This window comes from Elaeis guineensis, chromosome 6, assembly GCF_000442705.2.
Source record: "Elaeis guineensis isolate ETL-2024a chromosome 6, EG11, whole genome shotgun sequence".
NCBI lineage: Eukaryota > Viridiplantae > Streptophyta > Magnoliopsida > Arecales > Arecaceae > Elaeis > Elaeis guineensis.
Window position 1 is genome coordinate 9663367 of NC_025998.2, and position 16999 is coordinate 9680365.

The 16999-nt window shown below is 36.2% G+C and overlaps 2 protein-coding genes across 13 annotated transcripts; both read left to right on the forward strand.

Annotated features, from left to right (window-relative positions):
* The first annotated feature begins 137 nt into the window (after window positions 1-137).
* LOC105047344 (transcription factor-like protein DPB) lies at window positions 138-8202 on the forward strand. Of its 11 annotated transcripts, none has more exons than XR_012142015.1 (11): window positions 152-345; window positions 2513-2643; window positions 2780-2844; window positions 3215-3258; window positions 4530-4589; window positions 4702-4842; window positions 4984-5079; window positions 5248-5346; window positions 6389-6459; window positions 6599-6829; window positions 8184-8202. XR_012142015.1 is itself a non-coding variant. In XM_073259120.1 (10 exons), the coding sequence occupies exons 2-10, from the start codon at window positions 2610-2612 to the stop codon at window positions 6729-6731; spliced, it is 738 nt and encodes a 245-aa protein (XP_073115221.1). In that variant the 5' UTR covers window positions 138-265; window positions 2513-2609; the 3' UTR covers window positions 6732-7053. The 11 variants fall into 11 exon arrangements, 9 of the variants coding, with proteins under 9 accessions (XP_073115221.1, XP_073115217.1, XP_073115213.1 ...); XR_012142014.1 differs by lacking the exon at window positions 8184-8202 and adding an exon at window positions 7095-7305; XM_073259120.1 differs by lacking the exon at window positions 8184-8202 and having other exon boundaries at window positions 138-265; window positions 2785-2844; window positions 6599-7053.
* A 4-nt stretch (window positions 8203-8206) lies between these two features.
* LOC105047345 (glycosyltransferase-like At2g41451) lies at window positions 8207-16351 on the forward strand. 2 transcript variants are annotated; one of them, XM_010926246.4, is made up of 11 exons: window positions 8225-8780; window positions 9338-9487; window positions 9641-9693; window positions 10293-10401; window positions 10626-10760; window positions 10844-10888; window positions 12050-12237; window positions 12384-12525; window positions 14989-15035; window positions 15481-15568; window positions 15687-16351. In XM_010926246.4, exons 1-11 carry the CDS (start codon window positions 8298-8300, stop codon window positions 15960-15962), a joined length of 1716 nt encoding a protein of 571 aa, XP_010924548.2. In that variant the 5' UTR covers window positions 8225-8297; the 3' UTR covers window positions 15963-16351. The 2 variants fall into 2 exon arrangements, with proteins under 2 accessions (XP_073115212.1, XP_010924548.2); XM_073259111.1 differs by lacking the exons at window positions 14989-15035; window positions 15481-15568; window positions 15687-16351 and adding an exon at window positions 12645-13082 and having other exon boundaries at window positions 8207-8780.
* The last annotated feature ends 648 nt before the right edge of the window (window positions 16352-16999 follow it).

The following is a 16999-nucleotide window of genomic DNA, read 5'->3' on the forward strand; positions in this document are numbered from 1 at the left end:
CCGTACCACGGCAGGAGCCGTGAAAAAATAATACGGCAATCTCCCATAGAAGATGCTATACGAATTCTTAGATCTTCGCCACGTAACCCAGAGGATAGATAAACGGATGCGATTAAAGAAGGCGAAGTTGCTGTACGATTTCGATCAACTGGGGAGCGGACCGCGCGTATCAGAGCGTATCTAAAGCGAGATCCACCGCGAGAACAGGTTTCGGTACGGTCCGAACAAATCGGTCTAAGGACGGCTGCGATGCGTCGATCACAACGTTGTAATCGTATCTTTTATTGCTTTCCCTTCTCCCTCTCGGCATTCTCGACGCCTCCTCTTGCCTCTTGTTTAGTTCGAGTTTCGTTTCTAAACCCTACTTTTCTCATCGATTCAGTCCCTATAGAAGCAATCGACTTTTTGGGGTTTGCTTCAAATCTTGGACCTTTTTTTTTTTTGGTTTGAAGAACTTGGTGGTTTTTTTCCTATATTATTAGTTTATATTCGCTGATTTCTTGTTTTGAGATTAAATCTTTGATTTCTTTGGGTGATGATAAGCCCTAGAATCTCTTTTTATGTATTCTTTATGTGTTCTGATTTCTTGTTTTGAGTCTATGATTTCCGTTATGTACTCAAAGTAAGAATGTGTGACGACAAATATTTATATCCTTTTGTTTCTATAGGCTCGGGTTTGTCTCACATTCTCTTTCTCCTTCATGATCATGCTCCCCTTTTTATCGCTTAAGAGTTGCTTGGGCCTTTGATTGGATTATGTTAATTTAATGGAATTTAAGTACGTGATATAGTAGAATTCAAAGTTCTAAGAAATCACAATCTGTATACTTAGTATGCGCAGTCGTATGAACAATAAACAGACGAACAAGCAATCTGAATATTCCTTATATTCCTAATAGGTGTTTAAATTTTTATTGGATAAACACACTTAGGAGATCAGTGCGTATTCCTTGTAATGCATTTCTTCTTCTGCTCACTTGTAGTGGGGACTTTGTGATAACATTGAAAAGGCAACTTTGTGATAAGTTAGATATTTATTGCAGGGAGTTCTTGAATTATAATGAGCATGCAATTAAATTTGTAGGCCATGACATAAGGGATCGTCTGTAGAAATATAAGTAGTAGGCTCAATAGAAATGTGGATCTAATACTTAATTCACAAGTTGAGGTAATCTCGATTGATAAAAGTTTGGTCAAATATGAGCGTTTTAATGACTCTGTAGAGTGGATTTAGTTTCTATCTGGGTGTCATTTATTAAATATTATCTTCAAGGAAGGAAAGAAGGATAATGGTTCCATCAAGTGTAAATTTGTCTTAAAACATTGGGAAATACATATGGATGTGCCTGAGGGAGAAGGACATCAATTATGTCAAAGGTAAAACCTGAAGGAGGAAATCTAGTACCATGAGCTATTAATGGAAGGAAAGCACTATGGAATCAATCGGGGGAAGATAGGGAAAATGCAGTTTTTTTTTTTTTTTTTTTCCGTGGTTGGGTTGGGGGGGGGGGGGGATATTGATGGTAGAGTGTTAATGGACATGGGGACATACTTTATTAATAATGGGACAAATTAAATTATAGAAGGCTTGGGAAAGGGAGGCAAAGAAGGCAGACTTCTTATTCAACTTGAGAAGGGTATGAGAATGTCAATGAATTAGCCCAATAAGAGATCAGGAAAAGTTAGTTTAGAAATAAACTATATGTGATACATTAAGGGAGAATAGTTTGTTTTCGATGGGAGAATTTTAAGATCGGATAGGATCACAAATTTTATTAGACCAAAGGCTTAATGAAATTCTAGGCCAACTAGATTACTTGGTGGATTTGAAGCAGTAATGAAGATGTCCATGAATATGCGGTCTTAGTGCTGATATTTTTTTTCCTTTTTTGTTTCTACAATGTGATTTTGTTGGCTTGTGTGATCTCTCTGTTATGCACATATTCAATCTCTGGTACCAGACAGAACTGTAGGCTCAAGTGATAGGTTTCATTATGCCTCAATGATAAAATATCATCATTGTCTTCTTCCTTCTTTTTCCTTTTTCTTCTTTCTTTTCTTCCTTCTTTCTTTCATTGAAGCTAGCTGAAGTTTAGATGTAGCTTCCGGCCCTTGTGCTCTTTGTTGAATAACTTAACAAACTTGAGAACTTGATTTCATTGTGCACTGTTTTGAAAGTTTGATGAGATTAATTTGAATTATTTTCTTATTATCATTGTTAACTTTGCATTTCCTTTGTTTCTTCATTAACTGATGTCTAGATGTTGCAGAAGTTGTAATGCTCAAATTCTTCTTCTTCTTTTTTTTTTTTTGTTTTAATTCTTCATGATCCTCATTCATGTACTTGTACCTCTTTTACTATGTATTTCTATCTATGTGCACTTTGATTCTTGAATGCTTTTAGATTAGTACAATTGCGCATTATAATACATCTTGATGTAACTCTAATATGTCTAATTCAAACTACAATTGATAATAAACACTGTATAAACTTATTTCTTGGTTTTCTAAGGTGCATATCAACTGGAGTGGTAAATCTTCATTAAGAGATACCGACAGGGCAATGACACCACCTTCTGAGAATATTTTGGCATTGAACAACTTGTATCATGAAGAAGGTGAAAAATGCCAAGTTTCTGATGAGTAAGTTATGTCATGTATATGTTATAACTGCTAAGTTTGATCCAGTTGCATTATCATCTTCTTGTGATTTTTATAGGGGTTGTCAATGCATCCTTTTTTGACTATGCTAACTTTGCTTTTTTTTTGCTAAATATAGTGCAGAAGTGAAGAAAAAAACCCAAAGAAACATTGGTTGGGGCCTTCGCCAGTTCAGTATGCTAGGTTGGCAAGAAATGATTTATTATAACCAATCTTTACAAGCAGTTTGTTGACAATTCAGCTTTCATAGTATCTATAAGGATTTATGAATATGCATATGTTCATATTATTTTCCATCATCAGATAGTTGCATATTTAGATTGTCAAAAAGATTAAAAAAATGTTTTTGATATATGGAATGCTTGTGAGAAAGATTTCTGATGCCCATGATAATCTGCTATGGAGTATAGGCATTCTCTGTTCTCATATTTTGTGTCCATTTACTAGTTCCTCTTCTCCTCTGTCTTCATTTTTTTTGTTTTTTTACTTTTCATGAATTCATTACAATGCCCTCCTTCTTAAGTTATAACTTGTAAATTGGTTGTCTTTTTAGTTTGTAAGAAGGTCGAGGCGAAGGGAAGAACAACATATAATGAGGTGAAGTCTACTAACTCCAATCTTTTTCGCACACATGCATGGATTCACTATATGCACAAGCACACATGCACTTGGTCTTTTTACACCTTGGTTGGAACTGATATACATGCATGTAAATATGCATCACGTTAGTTAAAACTGATACATGTACACATATGCATGCATCCATGTAAATACACATGTACATGGGGACATAAAAGTGTTGCGAACCCAAATGTATAATTCCTTTTGTCGAGACATTGAAGTGAAAAGCTAAAAGTGCCTCCATTTTTGTGACCTTTGAGTATAACATATTTCTCTTATGAGGAATCTTATTTTACCAATAGTGAGATTGATTATGCATGAAGTTATGGGTATATTGCATGCATGAAAAACATTTTTAGTAAGTTTACGAACAACATTTTTTTGTTTATAATAATGTGGTAAAGGAGATATTTTTGATCAAAACCAGATGTATTATATAAAGGGATAAATCCCTTCATGAAGTCAAATAAGAAATTTGTTTAGGGGGAAGGAAACATGAATCTGAAATCATGTTAGCAGTTCATTTTGATTCATATGTTGTTGAAAGTTAAAGCAAACACTGGAGATCTTATGAATGTTCTCTTATATTATGTTAGAAACTAAGGGCTTAAAAATAAAGGGACTACAATATCATGTGTATTGAAGACCATGTAACATAATTGTGTTTTTTTTAAAAAAAGTTATGAAATAGTTTGGTATATCTGTACATCTTTCAGAAAGTGTGGCACTAAACATAGTGGAATGGAGAAAAAGGATTCCTATAGGCGACCCAATTAGTTTGTGATTAAGGCTTAGTTGAGTCAAATGAGAGTATCAAATATCTGGGTATACATGTTTTTATAACATTTTCTGCACAAAAATATGTAGCATTTAGTACCATCCATAAAGTGTTCAGCATTATATTGTAGACATGTCAGCAGGTGGAACGGAGAAGCATACTTTCTATCAATCTCTTTTCACTCATATATAAGCACTTCTTGCTTTATAAGTTATTCAAATGATGTATCTTAACAAATCTTTCAAATTAGGTGGGAGAAATAGCTTTTAGCTGAAGGCCTTTGGTAGCTGCTTATCTAAACCAATATATAATATTCTTTCCATATCAACAATTTACTCTCAGTGGCATGCTATTTTGTATGAATTGGACTTGCTATTTCTTTTCTTTTCTTTTTCATGTCCGTGTTCAAATTTTGAGTGATGTGGTTCAACTTATTGTTTACTTGAACTAATTGGCTATTCTATTTCAGGTTGCTGATGAAATTATAGCAGAATTGGCACCATTGCAGACAAGTGCTAATTCATTTGTGGTTGGTTTTATACTTTTAATTTTTGGTGTTTGTCTTAAGCACACACAGAAAAGTATGCATGTATGGTAGGATACCAGAAAGTAATATGATCATGTTGTGTCTACATGAGCAGTTTGAAGAGAAAAATATTCGGCGGAGGGTATATGATGCATTTAATGTCCTCATGGCAATTGATGCCATTGTGAAAGACAAAAAGGAGATAAGGTGGGTAGGGTGGTCTTGTACAAAAACTGCAGAACTAAAAGGATTGAAGGTAAGTTTTGTTCCAATTAATAAAACCAAAGTTGTATAATATAGGTTTTTATTGAGTAGTTCATAATTTTATGTTGAAAGTGTTAGATTAGATGATTCTTGGTGATAAATTTGAATCCTCTGCCATGTGAATATCACATAGACTTTGTTGAATACGTTCTTTTTGAAGGAAGTACGCATGAATCTAATGAACAGCATTCAAAGGAAAGCAAGATTCTTAAAAGATCTGGAAGACCAAGTAAGTTTTGCCTTTCATTTCATTAGCGAGGTAGCAGCTTCAGTGATTTATAGGATAATTTCTCTTGTTTTCATTAGTTCTAGATTTGATGTAAAAGCAAGATTTAACAGGATATATGTCCCTTAGTTTTGCATTTAGCTGATATTTTGCTATTTTCTTTTCTTCAAGTTTGTAGATCACCAAAACCTTATGTTGCGAAACCAACGGTTGCATAAGTCAGCAAATGTGTCTTCTCAAGGCGTTGCTCTGCCATTTTTGTTGGTCCGAGTATGTTTCTACTCTAGTTTATGGCCACTACAAGTATGATAAATGAAGTCTTGTGAGATGATGATTCTTTTTGTCTTTCGCACACCTTAATCTTGTCTTTGCTAAGTCATTATATTGTTCTTCTGTCATGTTTCTCATTAAAGCTGAAATGTATATGGTTTTACATGAAGTGACTGATTCATTATATATAATTCTTGTTACTTCTAAATTTTATCTGGAAATATGCTTACTCTTTATTATTTATTTATTTATTTTTTTACATCAGTCTTTTTAGGGTTGCAATTGGGTTTACAGGTAAAAGAGTTTTGGATCGTAGGATTTAGGCCAAGCCTACGGTCCAACTTTAGAAGGTCAGGTAGGATTCACTTTGGGGTGGGCTGAGTTCTTTCAGGTAGACCTCAATTTCAGATCTATATATTATCCAGTCTATTCGGGTCAGATCCACATTTGCCAGATTTGCACATTGATCCGGTTGGAGGTTAGGTCTTGGTTTGCAAGCTGTAGGCAAACTATGGGTAAGGATATGGATCTGATGAAGTTAGGATCCTAGTCTACTTGTCCCAGTTGCATCCTTCATTTCACATGTAAATGTTCTTGCTATCTATTAGTTTAATGCTTTAAACATTATCTGACACCTTTTTTGGGGCATCTTCCTTGCTGTTTCACCTACTTCCTGACTCTCTGGGTCTTCCACTTCCATCTGCGGTCTTCTGCTACAATATTCATCATGATTAACTATACATTGCAGCCCGCCGTATCATCAGATGCCAAACCTAGATCCATAAAATGCAAATTTGCTCGCATATTGGTTGTTATGTGCTGCACTTATTTCTTTCCTTTCAAACTTTGGTTTCCATGGTGTTATCCGGCAGCGTCTCTTTTTAATTTATTTTCAGCTTGTCTGTTCATGATCATCAGTCTGCACCCTTTTGGGAACCTTACTGAAAAGAAACAAATTTGATGGTGACATTTCTGCAACATTATTAGTTTTCAGTTCCATCTAACCTCTTTTTTCACTGTTTTCTTGTCTTGTGGGGAACAGACAAATCCCAAGGCTACAGTTGAGATTGAGATTTCGGAAGATCAGCACTTTGTGAAATTTGACTTCAATGGGTACTGATATTGTTTGCTCTAAATTTAATGACTAATTAGTTCAAATAGTTTGCCAGAAGTTCCTTCCTTTTATGTATCTGAAGACTTGGGAGCATTTCTTAGTTCCTCCTGTACTGATGGTGCATTCTCTTGTTTCCAGAACTCCATTCACCGTACATGATGCGGCTGCCATCCTCAAGGAAATGAGATTCTCGCAAGCATTAGAAACTGAGAATGCCACCCGAAGTTCCTTGGATGGTTCAAATTTGATCACTGATCCAAGTGGCAAATAACTGGAGACTACTTCTGGCTCAAGAAAGTTATGATCTTGTGGCAGCTGACATGGACATAGGACAGAGACTCATCAACTTGACATGGTGACTAACATATGGTAATCTTCTAGATGGAACAGATTGGAAGGTTGAGGCAGTTTGTACATGTCATGTAAATTGAAGTGGACCCCCTTTTTGGTACTTTGAAAAATCTTGAAAATACTTTTAGGTCACAGAAAGGGCTTTTGGCTTTGGCTGCCTCACCATAGCTTGTTTTGGTGGTGTTATTTTATATTTTGTCCACGTCATGGTTATTTAATATGTGATTCTTGTGGTGTGTCTCGCTTTATGGTGTTAGTTTATCGTACAGTTTGCATGCTTTAGGTATGATCACTGGTTTGTGGATCTGGAGCTGGAGCTGTCGAGGTGAATTTTCCAAGTCCAGGGAATACACAACCCAAGGCTTGAACCTGGGAGCCCACATGGGGAGAGGGTTCACGAGGAGGGATCTCATAATTCATACAAGGAGACAGAGAATTTTAACAACATATTATTTGTTTCTTTAATGAAAGTGACTATTGGTGATTCATAATGGATTATCTTACTATCATCATTAGTGGTACTTGTAGAATTGATATAATTTATATTTAACTTTTGATCGATCATCTTTAAAATTCATTGCTTAATATATAATAAAAATTTAATTATTAAAATTATTATTTATTGTAATTCAATATATTATTATATGGTATTTTATAAATAATTGAAAAAAATAAAAAATTATATCCTATGCATCTCGCAAGGTTGCTATGAGTAATATAGATATTAATGATTGAAGTTGTTTCAGAAAAGTTTAGTTTGGTAATGAGTGTTTTTGCTTAATTATCATTAGAATTAATTACTTTATGTATAATAAAGTTTTAACTATTGAAACTTTCATCTATTATAATTTTTATATTATATTTTAAGAATAGTTGAAAAAAATAAAAACGTATCCTACATATTGTGTGGATTATAGTATATATCGAAAATGGAGTAACTTATGGAAAGCTTTTTATTTACGGCATGAATGTCTGCCGATTATCATTAAAGTTTGTTATTTAATATAGAATGCATATTAATGATATTGGCATTAATATATCTAGTCAACATTAAAATTTTGATGCATCGATTGTATACCTAGTCAACATTAACATTCAATGCATTGATTGTATGCTAATTTATGTTACGATCAATCAAGCATATTAATTATTTGCGGCCCGTTATGATAAATAATTTGCAACTCAGGCTATATTTGGTAGGGATAAGGGGGAGACATGTGAACAGGTTCAAAAACTAAGAAACAGAAGGAATATTTATATTTTGTGATTTCTCGTGGCATGGAAAAACTTACTCTCTAGTATTATTTAGTCAATAATTTTATCATGATGAAAGGCTGATGCATTCATTTATCCCTGGCATTTATCCCTTCAGTGAAGCGTCCAGAGAAGGCTTCTCTCGTGAATGCTGTCCTCTTTATCATGATCCAACCACACAAGACCCCTTCAAAACTTGCACCCAACATGGGAAACCACTGAGACGTGTTAAATGGATCAGCAGGAACAGCAGAACCAAACCTCTCGGGAAGATTACCATTTAACCCCCACCGCTCCCCGTCTTCTCTCTCGCGAAGTCCTTTTTTGCTTCCCATTCCGCTCGCTCGATCTCTCTCCAATGGCGGGCCTCAGCGCCCTCAACCGCCCCTCGGCGGCGGCCTCCGTCGCCCCTCCAGGCCTCGCCTCGAGGCTCGTCCTTCTTCTCACCGCCCTCCCCCTCTTCCTCTCCATTTTTGCCTTCGTCCTCCAGTGGCGCGGTGGCACCGACGACCCGGTCTCGCGGTGGCCTGCCGAGTCTCAGAAGTTCCCCGGGATGGATAACAGCCCACTCGGCTCGTCCATCTCGTCGTCGACGTCCGGGCGCTCGTCGTCGTCTTCCTCCGATTGCGTGGAGATCCTCGGCCAGAGCTCCTCTCCTTCCTTCCCTTATTATCGAGGGTGGAAGTTCAATTTCGATTTGGATCCGCATCCAAAGGTGAAGTTTATTGCCTTTTTTATGAACATTTACAGGGTTTCTGATTGGTTCGATGGAATAATTTTGGTGGTGGGGACCGACATGGGAATATTGGAATTTGGGATCTGGACGCAAATTTGAAGCATATAGGGACAGTCTTTTTGTTTCACTTGGAGATTTACTGTTGGCTTGGTATTTTCTTCTGGTTCGCAGGAATGGAAGTATATTATTACGCTGCTTAATTTAAATTTCTGATTGTAATATCTACATTTTATCCCATGTTATTTTCTGTTCAACTCATTTTAATTGCTTTCAAATGTGCTTTAGACTTTAAATCATTTTTTAATTTGAGGAACCATGTACAAAAAATACAGGCTATGACATGATTTCTATTGGATGATGCCCATGTCCTCATCCGTTTGATATTTCAGATTTCCCCTATCTTTTTGCGAAACGAAATGATTTAGTTACGTGCACATGCGACTAGATTTGATTTCTTAGCGCCATTTCCAGTGTATTCTTTGGATACGAGACTAAGAGTAAACTATTTATGCCTCTAATGATGGGTAAATATGCAGATAAGTATTGTATCAACCACCTCAGCCAGCTTGGAGCAAATTTTGCCATGGCTGTTTTACCACAAGGTCATTGGTGTAACACAATTCCTTCTATTTGTTGAAGGAAAGGCTGCAAAATCTCATTCTTCGGCAATCCTTGAATCTATTCCGGTACATTACTCAATTTCTCGTCTCTTTGCAATTTACCTGAGCAGACTCTCATGTACTCACTGGTTTACTGTGCATTAACTTTTGAAATATACTTTCAGTTTTATTGATTTTTAACACCATGGTCTACTTAGATTTGAGTTTTGGGGTTGGCAGGGGGTGAAAGTTATACACAGAACTAAAGATCTTGAGGAGAAACAAGCACAAAGGTTAGCTTATTTCACTTCTTTCTACAGTAATACACCATATGTGGATGTGCCCACTGCCCAGCCAAGAACCGCTTTCAAATAAGCTGTGCTTTTTTGATGTCCATATGATCACATTTGATACGATGGTGTAGATTGTAGTACTGCTTCCGCATCTAGCTAGTGTAACATGCACCATAGGTATTGAACTGGGACCCGAATCCTTGTTTCTGCCATGGGATTTTTTTGTACCTGGCATGCAGTGATGAGTACCATAAATTTAGATGAAATTGAAACATCGTTGACCCTGATGGATTGTCTTGAATTTGGAAATTAATTGCCTCAATCTGGTGCATGTATATGATTGTGTGTTGATATGAAAATCTTCCGATCAAGGTGGCCATTTATTGCAATACACAGTTCTGATAAAAGTTCTGCTTTACTGTTCATTCTTTTGCTATAGTGGCTGAAGTTTTGTTTTTCCCAAAAAGCTTCTACCATTGATGCAAGCTCGGATATCCAGATTTACTTTATGATAGATGTATATAATATGCGGAATACTTGTAGAGTATGTGTTATCATGAATTCACTTATTCCAGCTAAAGTTTTTGTTTCCACCACAGCCGTATCTGGAATGAGACATGGCTGGCAGGCTTCTTCTACAAGCCTTGCAATTATGAACTATTTGTGAAGCAGTCACTAAATATGGAGATGGCTATTGTTATGGCACGGGTATGACTTATTCTGCTACTTCTGTCAGATCAAGGAGTTCTTTAAATGCATAGCAGACAAGTGTTAGTCTTTTCTGATCTTAAATGCTTATTGTCATGCAGCTTGCTTGTAGTATCGAACTCTAGGTTTTCTGTTATAGTTGATATATCCTTCCATGAAGGCTTCCATTGTTATTGATGAATTCATACGCAATATGAACTTATGCTGTCCCTTGTTTGCCTAAGGAATCTGGAATGGATTGGATAATACATCTTGACACTGACGAGTTAATGCATCCTGCTGGTGCTGGAGAGTACTCTTTAAGGCGGTTGCTGTTGGATGTCTCTAGTGATGTTGATATGGTTATCTTTCCAAATTATGTAAGATGGAGTGTTGGACTATTGCCTATTACATTTAACAATGATTTATATGTCGCATATATGGTAACCCTTTTTCTTTCCAGGAAAGTTGCATTGAGCGAGATGATATAAAAGATCCCTTCAGTGAGGTAAATGGTGTTCCATTCTTTCTTTATTCTCTAAACTTAACAATGCTGGTTGCTAATATGATATGATTTAATCTATTTATTGAAGTTAATTTTATTATCCTCACTGTTTATCTCAGTTGTAGTTTGCCATAAAAAGAACTGTTTATCTGGTGCTCCCCTGCATGCATGTGATGCAGATGGTCAATCAGTTCTATTCGGGATTTTTTTTTTTTGTCCCTATTACATTTTCTTTTATCTAAAATTTGTCTTGATTCTTTTTTATTACATTGATGCAAACTCTTGTACCGTCAATTTGGCATTCCAAATTTGCAAATATTGTAGAGGCAATGCTTTGAGATTCACTAGAAATTATTTTCATATACAGTCAAGAACTTGTTATGTCAAAACTTGTATTCATGACTTTGCATATCCTACTTATTTCAGCAGTCCACTTAATCATAGCTGCTTTTCATGTGCAATAGTATTATATAATGATTTCATTTTACTTATTCAACTCTGTCAAGCGGGTTTACTATCTCTATGCTTCATTTTAATCCTAAGAAGAATGTAGACAAACTCCCATTCATAGCTTTATTTCTTATCATTCATGATGTTAATTTATAATATGGTCTATATGTAAAATATCCCTCATAGAGTATAGAATTGGGTAGATAATATGTCGAAATGTTTATTGGTTTCATAATCTTTCAGTTTAATAAGTTTTGCATATTGCCGTTGGATTCATGCATTGATTAAAACTTATTAGGGCCTTCTGGCTCTTGTCCCAGTACCTTGTTAACAAGAACTCAAGTTCTAAGAACTTCACTGCATGACATTTTGTTCTAAAAAATTTCTGAATAATATATTTTATCTCCTTTGCCTGTCATTATGTGAGAAAAATGCATGTTAATGTAATTGGCCTTGAATTTCTTTGTCAGCAACTCTGTGTAATGCTGTAATATAAGTCTAGATAGTTAGGCAGTAATATTTATAATCTATCTGGCTTGACCTATTGTTGAATTTAGGTGAACTTTTAGTAGCAACTGACTTTGACAAACTAACTTTACAGATGAAGTGAAACTTTTGTTTTGATGTTATTTTCTCAATTTGTTGTCAAGTGAAAAGAAGAATCCATTAGATCTGTTGCAACCTTATCTGTGTGTATTCTGTTTCTGTCAACAGGTATCCATGTTTAAGAAGAACTATGACCATCTACCAAAGGATACATATTTTGGTATGTATAAGGAGGCAACACGTGGCAACCCCAATTATTTCCTTACTTATGGAAATGGCAAATCAGCTGCACGAATTCAAGATCATCTTCGTCCTAATGGTGCGCATAGGTGGCACAATTATATGAAGATTCCAAAGTAAGATGGATTGCTTTTAGTCTGGTGCTCTGGACATATATGTGCAGCCTGATTCTTAGGGTTGTGATCTTTTATAATGTTTACGTCCTTCCTGATGCTTTTGTGGAAGTACTTTCATAATTGTCTCTCTCTTCTCCCTTTTTCAGGGAGGTTAAACTGGATGAGGCTGCTGTTCTACATTTCACATATACCAAATTTTCAGACCTGACCTCACGGCGTGATCGGTGTGGCTGCAAACCAACAAAAGATGATGTCAAAAGATGCTTTATGTTGGATTTTGACAGAGCCGTGAGTGTCCATAAATACAACTTCCACACCATCATTGCATTTACTCTTATGTTAACAATGCCTTTTCCGCGAGACTGCTTACATAGTTTTAGGTTTCCTTATATATTATATTTTATTAGCCCAGTCATGAACCACCCTGGTTGGAGCCATGGTCTACCCAGCAGTGCTTCATATCCTCCTTGCTCTTTGTCTAAGATTGGATAAAGGTATTGGCACCCTGGTGGCATTGCATCCTTTTTTTTTTCTTTTGGCTAATAAGCCCTTAGGTTGTACGCCAGCCATACGTAGCTTGAACTGTGATGATCACAATGCTTAGCTAACTAGTCTTGGTTACCATTTTTCTTCTTTATTTTTTTTTCCTCTTTTGAGATATTATGTTTTCAAAGAGAATTAGGATTATAGCCAAAGTTTTAAATCTCGTGGGATGGGACTGTCTTGATTTTTTCATGAAATGGGATACGCCACCATCCCGTCCCATCCCGATACTTGGGATAGAGGATGTCCCAAGACATCCCGATTGGGACACTGGGATGCTAGTGGGACGATCCTGTCCTGACACATGGATGTACTTTTTCGTGTCCTGTAAAACGTTACTGGGACTTGAATCTTGATTATAGCCATATGAAGCTGCATTTCTATGTACCAATAGCTTCCAATACATGTACTGCCTGTCTGGAGGCATTGGTGACATGACAAATACTATACATGGGATGGTCGTATGCCCCTAGCCACATAGAGATGCCTCTTAATGTGCGTGTTGTAAAACACACAAGCATGCAAAAGCTGAAACATGGAGACATACAGCCTTCATTCATTTATTCTTCTATACAATATGCCCATAGTTTTGAGTCCAGCATTTTTGATGCTAGTATAATTACATGGATTCCACAAAAAAAAAGTTGTTTTAGTCCCAGAAAACGACCACAGTTTGATACCAGACAGACTCTGCCCATCTGTTAGTGGGAAAAATTGTTCTCTTTTCTCAACAAATTGCCATGATATCATTGGGTTTTATATTTACTGATCTTTCACAGGTTACTATCAAAATGAATCCGACATTTTGTTGCATGCTAGATATGCAGTGCTTGTTATTTTCTATAGAAACCTTCCACATTCATAAACCGAGACACATTAATGTCTAGGATCCTGACCCTTTGTAAGTTGCTCTGATTTGTGTGCTGTTCAATGCTGAACCAATTGTATCAATTTGCGTGTCAGAAAAAATACGCATGGTCTTATCAATCTAGGAGTGACCTAAATACAAGGGCCTGTTGGGTATGCTTACAATTGATATTTTCATCACCTGCTTCTTATCTAATTTAAATCTCATAGTATTGTTAAAAAGAATTGGCTAGACTCTAGAGTACTAATTATGCAACATGAACAATATGAAGAATCAATTCGCATTTTATGAAATGCTCTTACTGTAAACAAATATGATGATTTGGTGTGATAGCTGACCATCAAACTGGAAGACCAGTGCCTTTTCCTGATTGTGACTAAGCTGGATTTATATTATCAGTGATGTACTTAGATGTAATTAAAATTGAAGAATGATCTCTAGCTGTATAGGATTGTCAAAGTTATCACTGCTCACTGGACAACATATGGTTTTGAAAATCTCTTTAGATAAATCTGTATCCTTGCTGATATCTTCATAGTTGCAATTAGTCCATCTGGAGGCATCATGATGCACTTGTTTTGTATGGTGTTCATTAATGTGAATGGTTGAATGATGGATGAATAAAACTACAACAGACCTATAAAAATTTGATCATGCATGGAAGTAAGGCTCTATCAGATTGGGGAAGAGAATGGATTTGGACTGAACGGCCTGGACCAATAAATGATCGAGAAACTGATAGAAATTAGAGAAAAAACTTTTGCTGACGAAACTGATGGGTTCCATGTCATTGATGTGGGAAAGATGGTGAATTGTGTCTGGCTGCTTACAAGAGGTAGCATTAATTAACATTCTCTAATTCATCATCTGTACTCTCATGGTTTAAAATCCCTAATTTGGACTTGGCTAAGCTATGCTAACATCGTTTTAGATACAAGTAATTTACATTCAGCTGTAAAATCAATATTTGGTCTCTTAAATTATTGCATAATTAAAACCCCTTTCTGGAACCATTTATTTAGCGTCTGGGTGTTTTGCATTTATGTTTGTTGAGAAGAAGTTATACTTCAGTTCCCAAAAAGCATTCTGTTGCTTTGCTTTTGCTTCATTCATTTTGTGGGGGTGAATTTTAACAGTGAACAAAACGATCATGCTGGTGAATTACATTGTACATGCACCTCGTGCTGGTGAATAATATCTGATATGAGCCTGCATTTTAATAATAGAAAGTGTGCAAATCTGCACCATTTTATATGGTTACAAAATAAAACCCACTTTCAGCTTGAAGAGGTTTAATATTCTTAAACATAAGATTTCATCTATCCATACTTGCACTGCAGGCCTTCATTATTGCATCGACGGCCACTGAAGAGGAAATGCTGCATTGGTAATCTTCTCAACTCTCATTGATTATGTTTCTTTATATAGTCAAAAAAAAAAAAAAAGTGAGAGGAGTAGCTATGGTCTGGATTATGAGTGTTGCAATAACCTATATCTTGGCGTTTTAGTTGCCTGTAAAAACATGAACCCTCTTTGATTCCAGAGGAAGAGAATTCTTATAGTACTTGCTATTTTGAGTGCCATCTGCATGGTGGACTTCTGTTTAACACAATACACAATGTGTAAATTTCTTTCAGTTGGTAGTCTGAGAGTGTTTCTTGTTTGCATTCTTTACCTATTAGGAAATATCTACCCTTCATGTGGCATGAGTTGATTGCTTTCTTTAGTAAATGTGCTTGCGTATGTGAAGCAACTCATGCAAGTGGTTCAAACCATTGGTCGATAGAATATGAATCTGTTATTTTTCAATATTCTCTATTTTTCCTTCTCAGGTACAATGAACATGTTGTGTGGACAGATAAACAATTAAATCTAAAGCTTCTAAAGAAGGGTGTCTTGACACGTGTATATGCACCAATGGTAACCTCAACTCTCATATTGTTTTCAGATTGATGATAAAAAGTTAGAACACTTAGACATTTTATATGCTTTTCCCCGTTACTGCTCACTGATTAGTCATCTTTTGCCGCATCTTCAGGCCATTATTCAAGGTTTGAGGGAGTCTGGTGTTTTCAGCTCTGCAATTGCATCTGCACAAACACTTTCCAAAGAGAAATTTTTGTCCTCCATGGAAGGCCTCCAAAACAAAAACTCTTCGGCACTTCCCAATCTGAGCACTGCTGCATCCAAGAACACGATGAGAGGAGCTGGTGGAAAAGAATCTTATGCATCGGCAAGGAAGATCTTGGAGACTGCTGTCTTCACTGAGAATGCAATTCCGCCAATATCACCGCCAGGCTTGGATGATATCTAAACTAAAACATGATGATCTGCTATTCTGCATTGCTTCTCTGAGTTCACGTAATTGAAGAATATAACATTCCAGATACCAGTTAACCGCAGCAAAGAAATGGAATAGAAGCAACCTGTCTGAGACACGATGAATCACCCATTCAATCACCCATTCAAATGGTGGTTCTGCTTCCCGATCATATCATCCAAGCGCTGGTTTACAATTTTGACATGTTTTCTTTTTCACAGATTTGAAAGATGTTAGAAGAAAAATTTTCCCCTGGGAATCTATATGCAGGATTTGTTTGCATGGGATTCCCATTATTATTTCATTCTGTTCCAGAAAATTTGTATAGAAACTGATTGGGGTCTTTTGTTCTAAAATTTATGCTAATCCATATTTCTATACTATACCAAAGGCTTATGAATTTTTCCCCATTAGGAGTGGTAATGTTCATGTCTATTGTGAAAGTCATGGTTATCATGTAACGAATAGATTGGAAAAAGCTGGTTTGATGTCTTTTGGTTCAATTAGGTGGGATAAATGTTCTTCGTCAAAATTGGATGTGGAGCGGGATTTTTGTTAATGCCCAATTACATGACAGAAATAGAAGTGTTCTTTTCCCTGTTATCAATTGAATACCGAAAGGTATTTGGTCTGTATCTGTCCATGTTATCCATTTGAGGGTGCTCTTCACCCTTGTTCAATTAATTTTAAATTAAAAAAAAAAAATCAGATTGCTTTGTTTGCCATACCCTGTTGGTACTTAGCTTGTGAGTATGATTGAGCATTATCCTTTTTATTTATCAACAACACATATTCCAAATGGTACCTCTGCTTACAAGCCATGTCAGAAAAATTGCAAGACAGGACAAAGGGCTTTGAAATCTGGAGGGTTCTGAGAGCAGTTCAGAGGCAAAGATTTTACGGACGTTTGAACCCGGCCAACGTCTTGTTTTGGCTACGATTAAATGAGCAAGGCTCATGCTCGAACAATCTGCTTCCACATCTTGTTTCGGGGGCCATTAATTTTTTACTTTTTGGCTTACTTACAAAAC